Genomic DNA, 19,451 nt, shown 5'->3' with positions numbered 1-19,451 from the left:
GCTTACGTGCTAAAATTTTTAATATATTAGAAAAAAGACAAAGTAATAGCACTGAACCATTTTAATATTCCTCTCTTACCTACGACAAAAGTAGAGCATAAAAACATTCATACAAACGTTTATAATAACTGATGATATATTGGGTCACTAAAAAAAAAAAACAGCAAATTCCTAGAAATTATACCAACTACATTCCCTAGTCACTAAACAAACAACAAAAAAAAAATTAGAACTAAGAAAAATAAATAAGTTAAAAATAAAGGGGAAAAGTTGATAAACTTCAAATTTTAAAACATTCTGTTAAGTGCTGTGCAGTCAGCGGAAGGGCCAAAAAGTGAACTGAATTTATACAGCCAGTTTTTCTCCAAGGGCATTTCCCAATTCTAAACATATGGCAAAACTTAGAAAATCCTTATTTTTTCCCTAGGCAAAAGGCCACTGCTAAGGGAAAAGGAAAGAAGTAGAGATTTTAGTGGACTCAGGGAATTAGAGAGACATATTTGGGAAGAGATTCAAACATACACCTGGATTTCCCCTCGAGATGATAGCACAATGCTAACATTACACAGATACATAGAAAATAAAATTTAAAAGAAAATATATGTCCAACACCAACATAATACACTTGAACATTTTAATGACATTGATAATTTTCTTAAAATGACATATTAACAAAGGTTACACATAAAAATGTTAAAACTTGCTAGCTATGTTTTTCAAAGAATTTCTTCCTTAAAAATATCCTAAAAGTTATTTTAGAACTGAGTTCATTCAAGCTTTCACAGAACAGTTCACTACAATGTAAATAAACTATTCTGTCACAGAAAAATAGGCATAAATCCCCCGATTCATTTTACGTAATAAAAACAGACAACTACAAAATCATTCTCCATCTACTGTCAACTATAGACCAATCTCTATCGTCCATTCAGTAGTTCCAGGCATTTGCAATACAGTGGCAAATCTATCACACCATTTTATCAGAAAGTGTGTCTGTATCACATAAAAAGAGTGAACACTGATAGGATGGCAATTAAAAACAGGTGATCAACCAACAAATACATAATTTATAATACAGTGATTTATAATATGGTGATTTAATTTTTGACCAACGTGTCAATGCAATCCAGGAAAAGAAGTCTTTTCAACAAATGGTGCTAGAATAACTAGTGGGGAGGGTGATATGACTCTCAATTCCTACTCCACACTACTAACAGAAACATTAATTTGAGATGGATAATACACCCAAACATAAAAGCTAAGCCACAGGCTCTCGGAATAAAACATAGGGGAATATATTTCTGACCTTGGGTTGGTCAAGAAAAGGTTTCTTAGGCAAGACACAAAAAAGCACTATCCATAAAAGAAAAATAATTCATAAATCAAACAAGTGAATTAATAACTTCTGCTATCAAAGGCCTCTGTTAAGAAAATTGGCCGGGCATGATGACTCACGCCTGTAATCCCAGCACTTTGGGAGGCTGAGGCAGGAGAATCACTTGAACTTGTGAGGCAGAGGTTGCAGTGAGCCAAGATCACACCATTGCACTCCAGCCTGAGCAACAACAGCAAAACGCCGTCCCAACAACAACAACAACAACAACAAAGCCTCTGTTAAGAAAATAAAACAGCAAATTACAAAGTGGGAGAATATATCAGAAAAACATATCTGACAAAAGAACAATATCCAAGATATGTAAAGAACTTCTCCAACAAAATAAAGAGATAAACCCAGTAAAAAATAAAACTGAAAATAAATGGATGTCTACAATTTACTCTGACATTCGTCCCAAAAAATAGACTAATGGATGGATAGAGAAATAGATGAATTAATATGTGTTAGAGGTGGTACAGTAAAATAAAGACTCTAGGCCCTGGATACACGGGTGTTCACAATACAATTCTTTCAACTTTTCTGTATATTTAAATTTTTTTCTAAATAAAATGTTGTTGGAAAAAAAATCAGAGATCAGGCTAACAAAGGAGTTGAGATTTAGCTGAGAACTAGAAAGAGGCAGCCATAAAAGCTAAGCACAGTTCCAGAGTGCAAATGTCTTAAAATGAACTATAAAGTATCATATGTGGGGATACAAGAAATAAAAACACCTGTGAACAGTAACTGTAAAAGAAAATCATAGAAAATTAGCAGCAAGGTGGGCAGGAACTAGATCATACAGGTATACATCAAGATAAGTTTTATTTTACTTTAAATGTAAAAAGAATCTATGATATAGGCACAAAAATCCTACATACCAGCAAATTAAGTTTAAAAATATAGTTATGCATCATTTAACAACAGGAGTATGCTCTGAAAAAATGCATTGTTGAGTGATTCTGTCATTGTGCAAACATCACTAAGTGTTCTTACACAAACCTAGACAGTACAGCCAACTATACACTAGGATATATAATATATAGCCTATTGCTCCTAGGCTACAAACCAGTACAGCACGTAACTATGCTCTGTACTGAATACCGCAGGCAACTGTAACACACTGGCAAGTATTTATGTATAAAAGATAAAAAATGGTACACCTGTATAGGGCAACTTTGTTATAACCTTATGGGACCACCATTATATATGCAGTCCAAAGTTGACCAAAACATTGTTAAGTGGCACACAACTATGTATTAAAACTGTGCTATTCAATGGCCACATATGGCTACAAAAATTTAAATTAAATGACATTAAAAATCTAGTTCCCTAGCTGCACTAGCCACAATTCAAGTACTACTCAATAACCATGTTTGGCTAGGAGGCACTGTAGTACACAGCAAAGACTACAGAACATTTTCATCATCTTACAGATGTTCAGTTGGACAGGTCTACTTTGAAAGAAAATATATATAAACAAGACGCCAACAAAAAGGACCGTGCAATAAATTGAAAACATATTTGTTTTCTTTTTCTTTTTTTCTTTTTTTGTAGACCATGTTTTGCTCTGTCATTCAAGCTGGAATGCAGTGGTGTGATCTCAGCTCACTGCAACCTGAGTTCAAGAGATTCTCCTACCTCTGCCTCTGGAACAGCTGGAATTACAGGCGTCCACCACCACACCCAGCTAATTTTTGTATTTTTAGTAAAGACGGGGTTTCACCATGTTGGCCAGGCTGGTCTCGAACTCCTGACCTCAAGTGATCCGCCCGCCACGGCCTCCCAAACAGCTGGGATTACAGGTGTAAGCCACCGGGCCCACCCTTCTTTCTGTTTTCTAAAAAACATATAGGTAAAAATGAAAGGAAAATAATAATCAAAAATTATTTACAAAATGCCAAAATTCTTAAATGAAAATGCTTAAAGGAAGTCTGTCAGTTATCATAGAGCATATATTGAAGGGTACACTGAGAAGTAAGAATATAAATTAATAATTGACACAATATCCCATCACATTTGCCATCTGTTGGTTAGAAGCAAGCTACAGATCCCACCCACACTGAAGAGGACAGGGTTACACAACAGGCATGGGGGGTCACCTTAGAATTCTACCTACCACATGCGTGGAGACACACAGTAGCACAAACTTTCAGGAATATGTGGTCACATAGATAAGAGCCTAAGATTCCATTTTTAGAATTTATCCTAAGGAAATACTCATGAACTTTCACTAAGTTATCTAAAGAGATATTCATCAAAACATTAGAAACAAAACTTTGGTAGCAATCTAAATATCCAATAAGAGATACTAACTTGAAAATCATTATTTTGTAAATAAATACAGCCTATTTTCCAAATCAGTGTGTGTGTATATGTTTGACATATATATTTTTTTTTAATATTTATTTGAATACATGTAAATCTTGCCTTTGTTTTGTGTCTACAACCAAACTTTGTTATACAGTGGTACTGTTTCTTCCACTGCAAAGTACAGTGTGTTCTATTGGTCTTCTACTGAAATAGTTCACTATTAGAGCTTTTCAGCTATCACCAATATACAAAATTGCTCTTATGACCATTGTTTTTAAATGTTGCCTCTACACATGACACTTATAGTTGCCATATTCCATATGTTCATATAAATTGGTTGCATTTTCCACTATCCTTCTCTTCACTCTGCACCCATGTCCAACAAAGTAGACAAGACTGATGGCACAATAGTAGAATACAAACAAATTGATGCTGATCTCTTTCTAATCTATTCAAATGACTGGTTTATTCAAACCAATTTTAAAATTAGCATAGAAAATATAGAGTTCCTCCTTCTATTGGGAAATATATACTTCCCTATTTCACAGCTCACACGTTCACATGTCTGAAAACAGCACTTACCTTACAATGACAAATCACAGTTGACTTCATGTACCACTGGGTAACACATTTCCAAACATATGAAAAGAAAAAGGTGGGCACGGGGCATGGTCTTACAACCGATAGCATCTTACTTGGTAAACAAGGTACAGAAAATCTAGTTCCATATAAACAACACAGTTGTTTGACACCCTTCTTCAACATCATCACCAATTAGGTACTAGAACCATATCTGTGATTTACAGTTTGTTTTCATGCATTTGTCTTCACACTCATGCCTTAGAGAAGTTACTTAAACCTACAAGTTTAAGGGCTTCACTGAAGTAATTTCTGAAAGTATTTTAAAATTTTATTGCAATCATTCAATAATAACACATAAGTTTTCTATATTTTACTTTTAGTAAGATTGGCTCTGCTTGAAGTATAAAAATGATCAAAAAATATAATCCAACTTTAAAAAAAGCATGTGTACCTCATTTTCCTTATCTACTTTAAAAGCTTACATTTTCTTAACCATGTCTTAAGATCTAGTCTCATTTACACATCACCTTTTCAGTTTGGGGGCAGATAATGCAGGTTTCACACTGTCTGAAATTATCAAATATTTACTCTCTCAGCAATGTGATAAGGGTAGTGGGAGCTGGTTTTTGAAAAGATTAACAAAATAGATGAACTGCTAATCAGATTAATAAAGAAGAAAAGAGAGAAGAATCAAATAGACATAATAAAAAATGATAAAGGAGATATCACCATTGATCCCACAGAAATACAAACTACCATCAGAGAATACAATAAACACCTCTATGCAAATAAACTAGAAAATCTAGAAGAAATTGATAAAATCCTGGACACATACACCCTCCCAAGACTAAACCAGGAAGAAGTCAAATCCCTGAATAGAACAATAACAAGTTCTGAAATTGAGGCAATAATTAATAGCCTACCAACCAAAAACAGCCCAGGACCAGACAGATTCACAGCTGAATTCTACCAAAGGTACAAAGAAGAGCTGGTACCCTTCCTTCGGAAACTATTCCAAACAATAGAAAAAGAGGGCCTCCTTCCTCATTTTATAAGGCCAGCATTATCCTGATACCAAAAACTGGCAAAGACACAACAAAAAAAGAGAATTTCAGGGCCAATATCCCTGATGAACACAGATACGAAAATCCCCAATAAAATACTGGCAAATCGAATCCAGGAGCACATCAAAAAACTTATCCACCATGATCAAGTCGGCTTAGTCCTTAGGATGCAAGGCTGGTTCAACATACGCAAATCAATAAATGTGATCCATCACATAAACAGAACCAATGACAGAAACCACAATTATCTCAATAAATGCAGAAAAGGCCTTTGATAAAATTAAACACCCCTTCATGCTAAAACCTCTCAATAGACTAGGTACTGATGGAACTTATCTCAAAATCATAAGAGCTATTTACGACCCACAGCCAATATCACACTAAATGGGCAAAAGCTGGAAGCATTCCCTTTGAAAACCAGCACAAGGCAAGGATGCCCTCTCTTATCACTCCTATTCAAGAGTATTGAAGTTCTGGACAGGGCAATCGGGCAAGAGAAAGAAATAAAGGGTATTCAAATAGGAAGAGAGGAAGTCAAATTGTTTCTGTCTGCAGATGACGTGATTGTATATTTAGAAAACCCCATCGTCTCAGCCCCAAATCAACTTAGAGATTGGGGAGCCAAATCATGAGTGAACTCCCATTCACAATTGCTACAAAGACAATAAAATACCTAGGAATACAACTTACAAGGGATGTGAAGGACCTCTTTAAGGAGAACTACAAACCACTGCTCAAGGAAGTAAGAGAGGACATAAACAAATGGAAAAACATTCCATGTTCATGGATAGGAAGAATCAATATCATGAAAATGGCCATACTGCCCAAAGTAATTTACAGATGCAATGCTATCTCCATCAAGCTACCATTGACTTTCTTCACAGAATTAGAAAAAAACTACTTTACATTTCATATGGAACCAAAAATGAGCCCATATAGCCCAGACAATCCTAAGCAAAAAGAACAAAGTTGGAGGCATCACACTACCTGACTTCAAAACTATACTACAAGGCTACAGTAACCAAAACAGCGTGGTACTAGTACGAAAACAGAGAGACAGACCAATGGAACAAAACAGAGGCCTCAGAAATAGCACCACACACCTACAACCATCCGATCTTTGACAAACCTGACAAAAACAAGAAATGGGGAAAGGATTCCCTATTTAACAAATGGTGTTGGGAAAACTGGCTAGCCATATGCAGAAAACTGAAACTGGACCCCTTCCTTATACAAAAAGTAACTCAAGATGAATTAACGACTTAAACCTAAGACCTAAACCCATAAAAACCCCGTAAGAAAACCTAGGCAACACCATTCAGGACACAGACCTGGGCAAAGACTTCATGACTAAAACACCAAAAGCAATGGCAATAAAAGCCAAAATTGACAAGTGGGATCTAATTAAACTTAAGAGCTTGTGCACAGCAAAAGAAACCATCATCAGAATGAACAGGAAACCTACAGAATGGAGAAAATTTTTGCAATCTATCCATCTGACAAAGGGCTAATATCCAGAATCCACAAGGAACTTAAATTTACAAGAAAAACCCCATCAAAAAGTGAGCAAAGGATATGAACAGACACTTCTCAAAAGAAGACATTTATGCAGCCAAGAAACATATGAAAAAATGTTCATCATCACTGGTCATTAAAGAAATGCAAATCAAAACCACAATGAGATACCATCTCACGCCAGTTACAATGGTGATCATTAAAAAGTCAGGAAACAACAGATGCTAGAGAGAATGTGGAGAAACAGGAACGCTTTTACACTGTTGGTGGGAGTGTAAATTAGTTCAACCATTGTGGAAGACAATGTGGTGATTCCTCAAGGATCTAGAACCGTAAATACCATTTGACCCAGCAATCCCATTACTGGTATATAACCAAAGGAGTATAAATCATTCTACTAAAAAGACACATGCACACATGTGTTTACTGCAGCACTATTCACAACAGCAAAGACTTGGAACCAATCCAAATGCCCATCAATGATAGACTGGATAAAGAAAATGTGGCACATATACACCATGGAATACTATGCAGCCATAAAAAGGGATGAGTTCATGTCCTTTGCAGGGACATGGATGAAGCCTGAAACCATCATTCCCAGCAAACTAGCACAGGTACAGAAAACCAAACACTGCATCTTCAACTCATAAGAGGGAGTTGAATAATGAGAACACATGGACACAGGGAGGGGAACATCACACACAGGCACCTGTCGGGGGTCGGGGGCTAGGGGAGGGATAGCATTAGGAGAAATATTTAATGTAGATGACAGGTTGATGGGTGCAACAAACCACCATGGCACATGTATACCTATGTAACAAACCTGCATGTTCTGCACATGTATCCCAGAATTTAAAGTATAATGTTTAAAAAAGCATTCAGTTGAATGTGAATACAGTCATGTGATCTATGTCAATCCTATGCCTTTGTTAACCTGCAGCAAACTCACAATCACAGTTAGAACAATTCATTCATCAGATTTAGACAAAGTAACTGCCTCTTAATTATTTTGGAGGCCAATACTCATCTTTTGACAGAGCATGGTGGCTCACACCTGTAATCCCAGCACTTTGGGAAGCCGAGGCAGGCAGATCACGAGTTCAAGACCAGTCTGGCCAATATAGTGAAACTCCGACTCCACTAAAAAGACAAAAATTAGCTGAGTGTGGTGGCACACACCTGTAATTTAGCTATTCAGGAGGCTGAGGCAGGAGAATCACTTGAACCTGGGAGGCAGAAGTTGCAGTGAGCCAAGATAGCACCAGTGCACTCTGGCCTGGGCGACAGAGCGAGACTTCATCTCAAAAAAAAGAATTAAAAAATAAATAAATAAATAATAATCATCGTTTTCCTCTGAATCTACAAATAGGTATTTTTTAATGTTAATTATAAAACAATTTAGCTCTCATATTGAGCAAACATAGAAATTTCTCCATGTTACAATTATAAATCTTTCATAGAAATATTTCAAATATATATGGCATGAGATACAATTATTTCTTCATGTGTCAGCGAATAAGAATAAGATTTGCTACTCCAAAAGAAGTTATCTGGGACAATAAATCTTTAGGTTCGCCATATGAAAGTATGAATTCTCTTTAGTATGCATTATATTATTTTCTTAAATTTCCCTCTGAAATGACATATGAATGAGATTGAAAGGATCCATCAGGCCATATTCAATTATCAATAATGAATGACATAATAATAGACTAGATAATGCAAAACTGAACACCGCAAACATGAGAATGGTCATCCTTATTTTATCTTGCATCTGCTTTCAAACCAAAATGCAGTTGCACCATTTTATCTGTAATTTCATTAAAAATTAGGCAGAATCACTGAAAATCTCTATGTGTGAACAATAGATCTTCATGTTTAAGCAAAAATTCTTTCTTCTCCTCAACCACAGTTGCCATAACAAACTCTCAAAGGTTCTTTTTCTTTTACTGTGACACAAACAATACAACACTGATAAAGTCATAGAACAGTGATATAAAAATAACAAGCCTTATGGTTTTATGAACTACTAGTCTTGAACAAATACTTAAGAACTTATAAATTTATATTTAGTGATAAATAAGAAAATAAAGAAAAGAAAAGCAGTACCTAGAAAATAAATCTGAATGCCAAATGAAATACATAAACATAAAATTTAAATTCCTACCTAACAAAGCATGCAAATAACAAATATTAATAAAATTATTTTAAAAGTAGATGTGTCCTTGAAAAATTAAATGTAGTAAAAGAATACCCTTCGTAATTGTCTATTTAATTCTCTCAACAATTATTAGGAAGGAGATCTTAACATTTACTACTCTGTCATCCTACAAAGCAAACATTTTACTTTTGAAACAGCAATAAGCAAATTATTTAAAAATATTTTCCGCATAAAATTTTTCTAGTCTAACTAGACAGTAGAAAGTAAAATGACTCCAAGCAGAGAAAAGTTTTGCCACTAGGAACTTCAAGAGATTATCTGTTCTTTTGTTTTCATTTTTAATTCTAGCTTTTGAAATGGGGGGAAGGGCACAGAGACTTGCTTATTTTTTTTAATCAAAGACAATTTCCTAAAATCACTCAAGAGTGATTCTTTGCATGTTCTTTCACTAGATCCTAACTATACACAACTGACTCCCCCTAAGGGAAATGTACAGAGTTCCAAGACACGGACAAGCAGAAAATAAAGAAAGACAACATACTATTTCAACAGCAATAGAACTTTACAAGTGGGAAAAGTAAACATGAGAAGTTTGTCAAAGAAGAGAATGCATTATTATTTTTGTCAATTGGCCAGAAAAATGGGCAATTAGACAAGAATATATCAGACAATGTTATCACTCCATAAATGGCAGCAATTTTAGAGTGGTCTTTCCCATCTACTTATACACACAGATAACCTATTCCCTGAAAATAAGGGGAAAATAATTATGAAATGTAAAAAGCAGCTTCTCAGGCTAAGCAAATAATAGCAGAGCTTTCTAGTTTAAAATATTGTCTATCTAGCAGATCTGGTACAAACTTTCCAAAACACCTACTAAAATGCCTATGAAAAACATCGTATAAAAACATTAAACTTCAGAATAAGACAAAAAGTCAGTAACTACCAGAATTTTAAGGCTGATAGATCTGTACCAGAAAGTTTTAGAAAGTATTATAATTAGCCAGGCACAGTGGTATATGCCTGCAGCTCAGCTACTTGGGACACTGAGGTGAAAGAACTGCTTGAGTCCATGAGTTTGAGACCAGCCTGGGCAATACAGCAAGACTCTGTCTCTATTTTTAAAAAATAAAACAAAAAAATTTTAAAAGGCTGGGTGCGGTGGCTCACGCCTGTAATCCCAGCACTTTGGGAGGCCGAGGTGGGCAGATCACAAGGTCAGGAGATCAAGACTATCCTGGCTAACACGGTGAAACCCCGTCTCTACTAAAAATACAAAAAAATTAGCCAGGTGTGGTGGCGGATGCCTGTAGTCCTAGCTACTCGGGAGGCTGAGGCAGGAGAATGGCATGAACCTGAGAGGTGGAGCTTTCAGTGAGCCGAGATTGTGCCACTGCACTCCAGCCTGGGCGACAGAGCAAGACTCGGTCTCAAATAAATAAATAAATAAATAATAAAAATAAAAATAAAAAAATATATATAAAAAATTGATGACACTTTATAATACATTGCAGAAAAAGTACAGATAATATTATCTCATGTCACTACAAAAAATTTTTTTAATTAAGAATAAACTCAGAAAATAAAGACTCTTCCACTAGAAATTTTAAAACTCTCACAATCCTGGGAAAGATTAAAAAATAAACCAAAACCACAAAACCCTTACTAACATGACAAAGAAATTATCAGACATTTGCCAGGTGTGGTGGCTCAAGCCTGTAATTACAACACTTTGGGAGGTCGAGGTGGGCAGACTGCTTGAGCTCGGGAGTTCAAGACCAGCCTGGGGAACATGGTGAAACCCCATCTCTACAAAAGATACAAAAATTAGCCGGGCGTGATAACACGTGCTTGTAGTCCCAGCTACTCAGGAGGCTAAGGCGGGAAGATTGCTGCAGACAAGGAAGTCAAGGCTGCAGTGAGTTTTCATCATGCCACTGTACTCCACTGGGTGACAGAACAAGATCCTCTCTCTAAAATAAAATAAAAAAAGAACTAGGCTTGGCTTAGGAAAAGAGCAGAAATAAAAAATTAAACTAAAAGTTCATGGGAGGAGAAAAAATTAAATAGCTATCATATTTTAAAAAATCAGTTCTCAACTTCTTGGCTAAGATTAAGTGCAAAAAAATACCCACACACAAAAAAAAAAGAGAGAGAGAAGAAACTTCAAGTATTTTAATAAATGGATATTGTACTCAAAGGGAGAGAAAAATTTAAATGTACCAATTTTCACATAGGAAGTGAAAAAGATATTAACCCAAACTCAAAGCACTACAATCCAAATAATTCCGTAGGGGAATTCCTCAAAAACCTAAAAAAGCAGATAATTCCAATGTTTTTATTAAAACTGCTCTGGCCGGGCACAGTGGCTCACCCTGTAATCCCAACACTTTGGGAAATCAAGGCACGAGGATTGCTTGAGCCTAAGAGTTCAACACCAGCCTGGTCAAACATACTGAGAGGCACTAACTCCACAAAATATTCTAAAATTAGCTGAGTGTGGTGGCACATGCCTGAAGTCCCAGCTACTTAGGAGGCTGAGGCGGGAGGATCACCTGAGCCCAGGAGTTCAAGGCTGTAGTGAGCTATAACTGTGTCACTGCACTCCAGCCTGGGTAACAGAGCAAGACCCTGTCTTAAAACAACAACAACGACAACACCACCACCGACAAAAAAACAGCTCTAGAACGTATTTTTTTAAACCCAGTTCTTTTTATAACACTGATGAAAACAGTATAACAGAGTGTACCACTGATGAAAAAGTTTCCAAAGATTTATAAAATATCAAGATTATTTATAAACATCAATGCAAAAATCCTTTTAAAAAGGTAGAAAAAAAACTGGGCAGTACATTTTTTAAAATAATATATTAAGACAAAGTAGGGCTTATTCCAGGAATGAAAGAATTATTCAACATCAGGAAATATTTTCATATAATTCGTGAGATAAACAGATCTAAACAGAAAAAAAAAAATAGTAGATGAAAAGCCATTTGACCAAACCGAACACTCATTCGTGGTTAAAAATAAAATCACTGAGTGAAACAGAACCAAACGCATACTTGTTTCATCTGATAAAACAGATCTCAGAATTAAAGGCAGCATATCGTACTCTGAAGAAACACCAGAAGCATTCCCACTCAAATCAGGAAACAAGAATCCACATAACTACTGCCACAATCTAAAATCGTATTTGTGTACAATCAAATTAGTCAAAAGTTAATGTATGAAAAATCCAATAAGTAAAAATATCACTATTTACACTTAATATGAATACCTAAAAAAAGAATTGCAAAATTATTACAAGCAATAACAAAATGAAGTAAGAGAGCTCGATAAATAAGATTAGTATGCCAAAATTATCAGCTTTCAAGTCTAAAACCTAACCGTGTATAAAAGGCATCTTATCCTAGAGTCCTATGGCTAACATCCTATTTAATAGTTAAAACCAAATTTTGCTTCCCCATAGATGAGGAAGAAGACAAGGCTGCTCACTCTCACTGCTTCCATACAACATTAAACAATAGATTCCAGCCAGTGCAGAACAATAATATAATATTATTATTAAAATAATATATTTTAAAACGATATACTAAGACAAAGTAGGGCTTATCCCAGGAATGACAGAATGATTCAACATCTTGAATTTTATTCAAGGCAGGAGAATAAAATTAAAAGCATCCAAGTTGGAAAGGGAAAAGTAGCACCTTTCTCACTGATATTATTGTCTATGTAATAATTTTGATGAAATTCACAAAAAATTATTACTGTAATAATTGAGTTTAGCAAGACTGTAAGATAAAACATCAATATACAAAAATCAACATACTCCTTTGGGGAAAATAGTCAGTATATTTCTTCTTTATACTAATAGTCAGAAATGGAAATTTTTCAAAGACTTTTATGACAACATCAAAAAGTATGAAATAAATCTGAAAAAAGATGAGCAAAATCTCATGCTTAAAACTACAAAAATTGCTGAGAGACAGTAAAGAAGACCTACATAAAAGAAAATATATGCCAGGTTGATGAACTAGAAAACTCAGCATTGTTATGATGTTAGTTCTTCCCCAAAATTGACCTATATTTTCATTACAATTCCAACCAAACTCCCAGCAGACTTTTTTGTAGAAATTGACAGCTAATTATAAAATTCACATAAAAATGCAAAGGTCTAGAATAGCCAAAACAACTTAGAAAAGAACAACAAAGTTAAAACATTTATACTATTGGATTTCAAGATTCACAACAACCAAAAATAATCAAAGCAGTACGGTACTTGAGTAAAGACAGACAAATAGATCAAGGGAACTGAACAGTCTAGAAACAGAACCAGACATATACAACTAACTTCATTTTTTATAAACGTGCAAAAGGAATTCAATGAGAAAAGGACAGTCTCTTCAATTGGTACAGAAACAACTGAATATCTATATGCAAAAAAAAAAAAAAACCATGTCAACAGACTAAAAAGAACCCAAATGTCTGTGACTATGATGTTAGCTAAGTTATGGTATACTGATACAACGAAAATCTGTGCAACTGTTAAAAAAAAAATGAAGATGATCTAACCTCTGTGTACCAATACTGAAGTGAAGAGACTTAAGACATACTGTCAAGTTTTTTAAAAAAAAAAAAAAAGAAAAAGAAAAAAAGAAAAGGATAGAACAGTATATTAAAAAGTCACCATACTGGTCATGGTGTCTCATGCCTGTAATCACAACACTTTGGGAGGCCAAGGCAGGCAGATCGCTGGAGCTCAGGAATTTGAGACCAGCCTGGTTAATACAGCAAGATCCCATCACTACAAAAAATTAAAAAATTAGCTAGGAATGGTGGTTCAGGTCTATAGTTCCAGCTACTCAGGAGGCTGAGTTGGGAGGATTGTTTCAGTCTGGGAGGTCAAGGATGCAGTGAGCAATGATTGCACCACTGCACTCCAGCCTGGATGACAGAGCAAGACTTTGTTTCAAAAAAAGGAAAAAAAAAATCATCCCTATATGGAGGTAGTAAGAATATAAATAAATGCATTTATTTATTCATAAAGAAATTCTGGATGGCTACACTAAAAGCTAACAGCAATGGTTACTGACAAGGTGATAAATGGATGGAGAGCTTTCAGAGAAACTTTTTACTGCATGTTTTTAGAGTTTTGTTAGTCATATGTAATCTACTCAAATAATTCTTTTTGAATTGGCCTTCAAACTGGAAATGTAAATAGAATCGCAATTTGAAAAACAACTTGTTATTACTCTTTTGGATGTTGTATTCTGACTGTATATTAAAGTTAAAAACTGAACAATTATCCCTTCATTGTGTTTAACAGATCAAATTAAACAAGAGTTATAGAACTATATTAATAAATTCCTAAAATCAGAATCATCTTTGAGATTTTAAAGATACACAGATATGAAATTCTATTATTTTTCTACAAAATGAGTATGCATGTTTTATAGTTGTAAATTTTGTTTAAAACTTCATAAAAGCTACCATTCCTAAAATAAATGATCTATACTTCCCTGAAAATGCTGTAAGGTTCATAAGATCACTATTTTACCATCCCATTAGCAAAGATAAAAATCTCCACAGCAATAACCTTTCAATTGTAGTTATTATCCTATAACTGGTGTTACTAAGATCTTACATGTTATACCAATTCTGCAACAAAACGTGTCTTCCTTTGGTATTCTACAACCAAAACTACTTCAGTAAGAGACATTAAGGACAAAATACAATAATAAGAACTGAAAGTGAGGAGAGGAGACTATTTAAAATTCTAAAAATCAGAATTGCTTTTATTCTTTATTTATTTATTTTGAGACAGGGTCCCACTCTGCCACCCAGGCTGAAGTACAGTGGCGCAATCGTGGCTCACTGTAGCCTCAACCTCCCAGGCTCAAGCAATCTTTCCACCTCTGCCTCCTGAGTAGCTGGAACTGCAAGCATGTGCCACCATGTCCGGCTAATTTTTCTGTATTTTTTGTAGAGACAGGGTTTTGCCATGTTGCCCAGGTTGGTCTCGAACTCTTGGGCACAAGCGATCCAAGTGCCTTGGCCTTCCAAAGTGCTGGGAGTACACGCATGAACCACCACGCCTAGCTAGAATTGCTTTTAAAAAAGAAATATCCTATGATTTTAAGGAATTACATAAGCTAAGTATAAAGAAAAACACAGTAAGATCACTGTCTTTCTAGTGAAAAACTACATAAAAAGTTGTTCCACATAATTGCTTCAAATCCCTAAAAAATAGTTCTGATGTTACACATTAGAAAATATTTCTAGGCAGTACTGATTTGAATAATGAAATTATACTATCTAAACACATTTTCTTAAATGCTGAACTCTGAATTATGACAGCACAACCTGTCAAACTCATTTTTTAAAAACGAACACAAACCAAAGCAATTTGGCTTTTGCTCAATTTTTATACTGTATTTACAATTTAGAAAATATTCTCATAAGAGAACATAGTTCCAGTTAATAGATTTCCACCATGGACACAGCAGATGTTAAATATTAACTTTATCTTTACCCAACCTATTGGACAGGGCACACTAGTACACAGGCTCTTGTAGGTACCCCCTTAATATCCTGCTGCCAAAACTGACACAAAAGGCAAGCAGTGAACAGTTGGGAAGATCACAGTAGCAGTGGTCAACCAAAATTCCCATGCCGAGCAGGTGTTACATAAAATTGTAATAAAAGTAGGATGATTACTCTATTTGTTGAATGAAAAAGATAGCCACTCAATAGTGCTAGGATTACTTACAGCTAATATCATATCCAAAGACTAACACCAAACTAAGCGGGCTAGAGTAGGAGCAGGTGAAGAGTTTAAAACATGATTGCATATGTTGCTATATTTTTGCACAATTCTATCATAACCACCCTCCTCCCAAAAAATATAAATTATTTGGGTACTATTCCCTGGGCTGAATATAAACAGACCACGGTTCTTCGTGGCCACCAATTTTTCAAATGCCCTAAACCAGGCATATAAAACACTGGTTTGAAAGTAAAATCCCACCAACTTCTTGGATGCCACGTGCAATTTTCATGTAAAAGTTCTCATAACCCAGTATCAAAGCTGAACTATAAATTCAACTCACAATAGAGAAATATAAAAAAGAGCAAATGACTCCCAAGGTTTCTGAATCTGTGAAGTTACAAACCTGATTCTGGAATATGACAAATTTCACAAAAGGTATAACATTCCTTCAGGCTTCTTAAGAAATAGCCGGCTGGCCTTCTTGTGAATGCCAAATGTGCCTCCTTATCCTTTCTAAAACTTGTAAAACATTTCAAATGTTTATCAGTATACAATCAAGCATGGGACCATGTGGTATGCAGGCTCAAAATACATTTATATTCTGATAAGGACAGCAGAGCTTTATGACCGCCAACTAACATATCTACGAATTAGAACCACCAATCAGGTTTGCTAAGAAAGTTAACCACTACCAAAAGCAAGAATGTCTCACAAATATTCAAAACTGCGGAGAAATTACAAAACAGGGAAGAAAGGAAAACAGAAAGTCAGAGAAGAAAAACAAATTAAAAGGTGAGTTCAATAAATCAGACATCCTAACACGTAACAGGCACACAGAACACACTGTATAATTTATATACAAAGAAATAAGAATCTCACCAAAAGCACAAATGAGAAATGGAGGAAAGTTTCAGGAAACAGTCAACATGCACTTTACATGTCATGTCTTAAAAAAGCAGATATACCAAGGTACAATTGCTTTTAAACACTGGATCTGGTAAATATCCCATTGAAAACAAACTATGCAGCAGCAGTAACAGTAGTACCAGTAATAATAGTAGTCATATTAGTGATACTAAAAATAATAAGAGAACAAAGAAAAAAAAGAGAATGAAAAGGAAAATGGAGAAGATGAGGCATAAACAGAATTAGTATGTTCATGTGAGAACACAGGGCATGAAGAAGAGACAGTGAATAAAAGAAACTGGATGCTAAATAGACTATGCAAACAGAAGACAATTCCCTGAAGGAATGCAAGAGTAAAAATAGAGCATCTAAATGTAATCATCAGACAAAATCATAGCAATATTAGAACATAATATAAAAATATTTTAGAAATGAAGGGCTTCTTAAGCAAGACAGAAAACCAGAAGATGCAAGAAATATATTGCCAAATTTAACTACATAAAAATGAACTTTTTGGCCAGGGATGGTGGCTCACGCCTGTAATCCCAGCACTTTGGGAGGCTAAGGCAGGCTGATTACTTGAGCCCAGGAGTTCGAGACCAGCCTGGGCAAAACAGGGAAACCTGGTCTCTAAAAAAACACCAAAAAATTAGCTGGGCATGGTAGTATGCACCTGTAGTCGCAGCTACTCGGTAGGCTGAGGTGGGAGGATCACTTGACCCCAGCAGGTCAAGGCTGTGGTGAGCCAAGATGGCACCATTGTACTCCAGCCTGAGCAAGAGTGAGACCCTGCCTCAAAAAAAAAAAAAAAAAAAAAAAACTCATACTCACCTTCCCATTACAATACAGTGCCTTGCCTACAGATCAAAAAAAAAAAAAAAAAAAAAAGATGCTGGCAACGGGAAAATGAGCTCTCTCATCGGCTGGAGACAAAATTGCTTTATTTGGAAAGGAATTTGGCAGTAGTTACTAACATTACTCATAATCTTTAAACCAAAAATTCTACTTACCCTGAAGAAATATCCACCCATAGAAACAAAAACGTTCACTGAAACAGTGCTGGTAATAGCAAAGGACTAGAAGCAATCTAAAAACCCATCAATTATAACATAATGTATAGTACATCTTTACTATCATTACCATGCAGCACTTAACAAATAACATGGCAAATCTCTATGCACTGACATGGAAATATCTCCAAGCCATACTGTTAAGTGAAAAAACAAAACAAAACAAAAAGAAGCAACATCCTGGAATATGTAGTATGATTCTTTTTTTTTTTTTTTTTGAGACAGAGTCTTGCTCTGTCGCCCAGTCTGGAGTGCAGTGGCACAATCTTGGCTCACTGCAACCTCCACCTTCTGAGTTCAAGCGATTCTCCTGCCTCAGCCTCCTGAGTAGCTGGGACTACAGACAGGTGCCACCATACGTGGCTAATTTTTCTATTTTTAGTAGAGACGGGGTTTCACCATATTGGCCAGGCTGGTCTCGAGTTCCCGTCCTTGTGATCTGCTTGCCTCAGCCTCCCAAAGTGCTAGGATTACAGGTATGAGCCACCGCACCTGGCCTTAGTATATGATTCATTTTAAGTGGAAACAACAAAAATACTAAAAGAAAACCTTCAATGTATGTGTGTGTGTACATATATATATATCTATATATATATGTATATAGATAGATAGATAGATATAAATGTATATTTTTAATAAGAGTACGTACCAAACACTGTACCTTCAGGATGTGTAGGAGCAGGCCTAATGATTTTCATTCAATACAGTTCTATGTTGTTTATAGCTTCTTAAAAAACACAGTATGACCAATGACCATGAAACAAAAACTATTATGAGAAAAATGGAAACAACCTAGTTTAAGGTGCCACCATTGAGAATCTTACTCAAGAGAAAAAGCCTAGGAATAGGAGTTGTACCATGTTTGGCCAAAACAGTGCTATACCCAATTCGAGTATTTTCTGACAGAGTTAAGACAACTGGGCAGCAAAATGTCATTCATATTCATCTTGTAAGCTGAATTATGAGACATTATAAGCACTAATTTTTTAAAAAGTAAATTTTACCTTTCTTGAAGTACAGATGTCAAAAAATGGCTTATTTCTGACACTAAATGGTTCCTGTGTTTTGTCAATAAGCCCAGTCTTCATTTTTTCGTGTCGAGGATTTATAATTTCTCGTTCTATACACTGCAGACGAACATTAAAATCACAATCTCCAACGGGCTGTGACTGAATTAAATAAAGAATTAGTTAAATTTCACACTAACAACTTTTTTATCAGCATAATTATCAAGGCTGCCACAATGTACATAATAGTCTGTGTAAACAGCATCCTCTGGAGTTACCCAGCACACAGCCTGCACAAACATATATACCAACCCTAATAATTAGTTTGACTAACAATAGAACTGTCTCAACACACAAAGAGACTTATTTTTAAATACAACTGTATAAAACAGTATGAGAAAGTGGCACAATTGTACTGTAAGTTGATCCAAATATTTCACACCTAGGCTGGGTGTGGTGGCTCATAGTTGTAGTCCCAGTTATTTGGAAGGCTGAGGTGGGAGGATCACGTGAGTCCAGGAGTTTGATGCTAGCCTGGGCAACATAGCAAGACTACCACCCCCAAATTTTAAAAAATAAAAAATTAGCAATTTCACATCTCAATTAGAGTATTAATATACTCACTATTTATAGGTATAGAATCACTTAAAAATAGAAAAAATATATATACTCACTAGTCTTTTTTATTATGTA

General features: G+C 35.3%; 1 protein-coding gene across 3 annotated transcripts in view; it reads right to left on the bottom strand.

The window, feature by feature from the left end:
• Positions 1–19,451, bottom strand: part of RNGTT (RNA guanylyltransferase and 5'-phosphatase) — a 334,659-nt gene that overhangs the window by 196,840 nt on the left and 118,368 nt on the right. For all 3 annotated transcript variants that reach the window (XM_028847363.2, XM_028847364.2, XM_028847366.2), the window contains exon 11: positions 18,756–18,920. In XM_028847363.2, the coding sequence (XP_028703196.1) occupies positions 18,756–18,920 (165 nt within the window). The remainder of the gene's footprint in view (positions 1–18,755; positions 18,921–19,451) is intronic.

This window comes from Macaca mulatta, chromosome 4 (genome assembly GCF_049350105.2).
Source record: "Macaca mulatta isolate MMU2019108-1 chromosome 4, T2T-MMU8v2.0, whole genome shotgun sequence".
NCBI lineage: Eukaryota > Metazoa > Chordata > Mammalia > Primates > Cercopithecidae > Macaca > Macaca mulatta.
The sequence above is the reverse complement of the archived record's forward strand: the minus strand, read 5'-3'. Positions and strand labels throughout refer to the sequence as shown.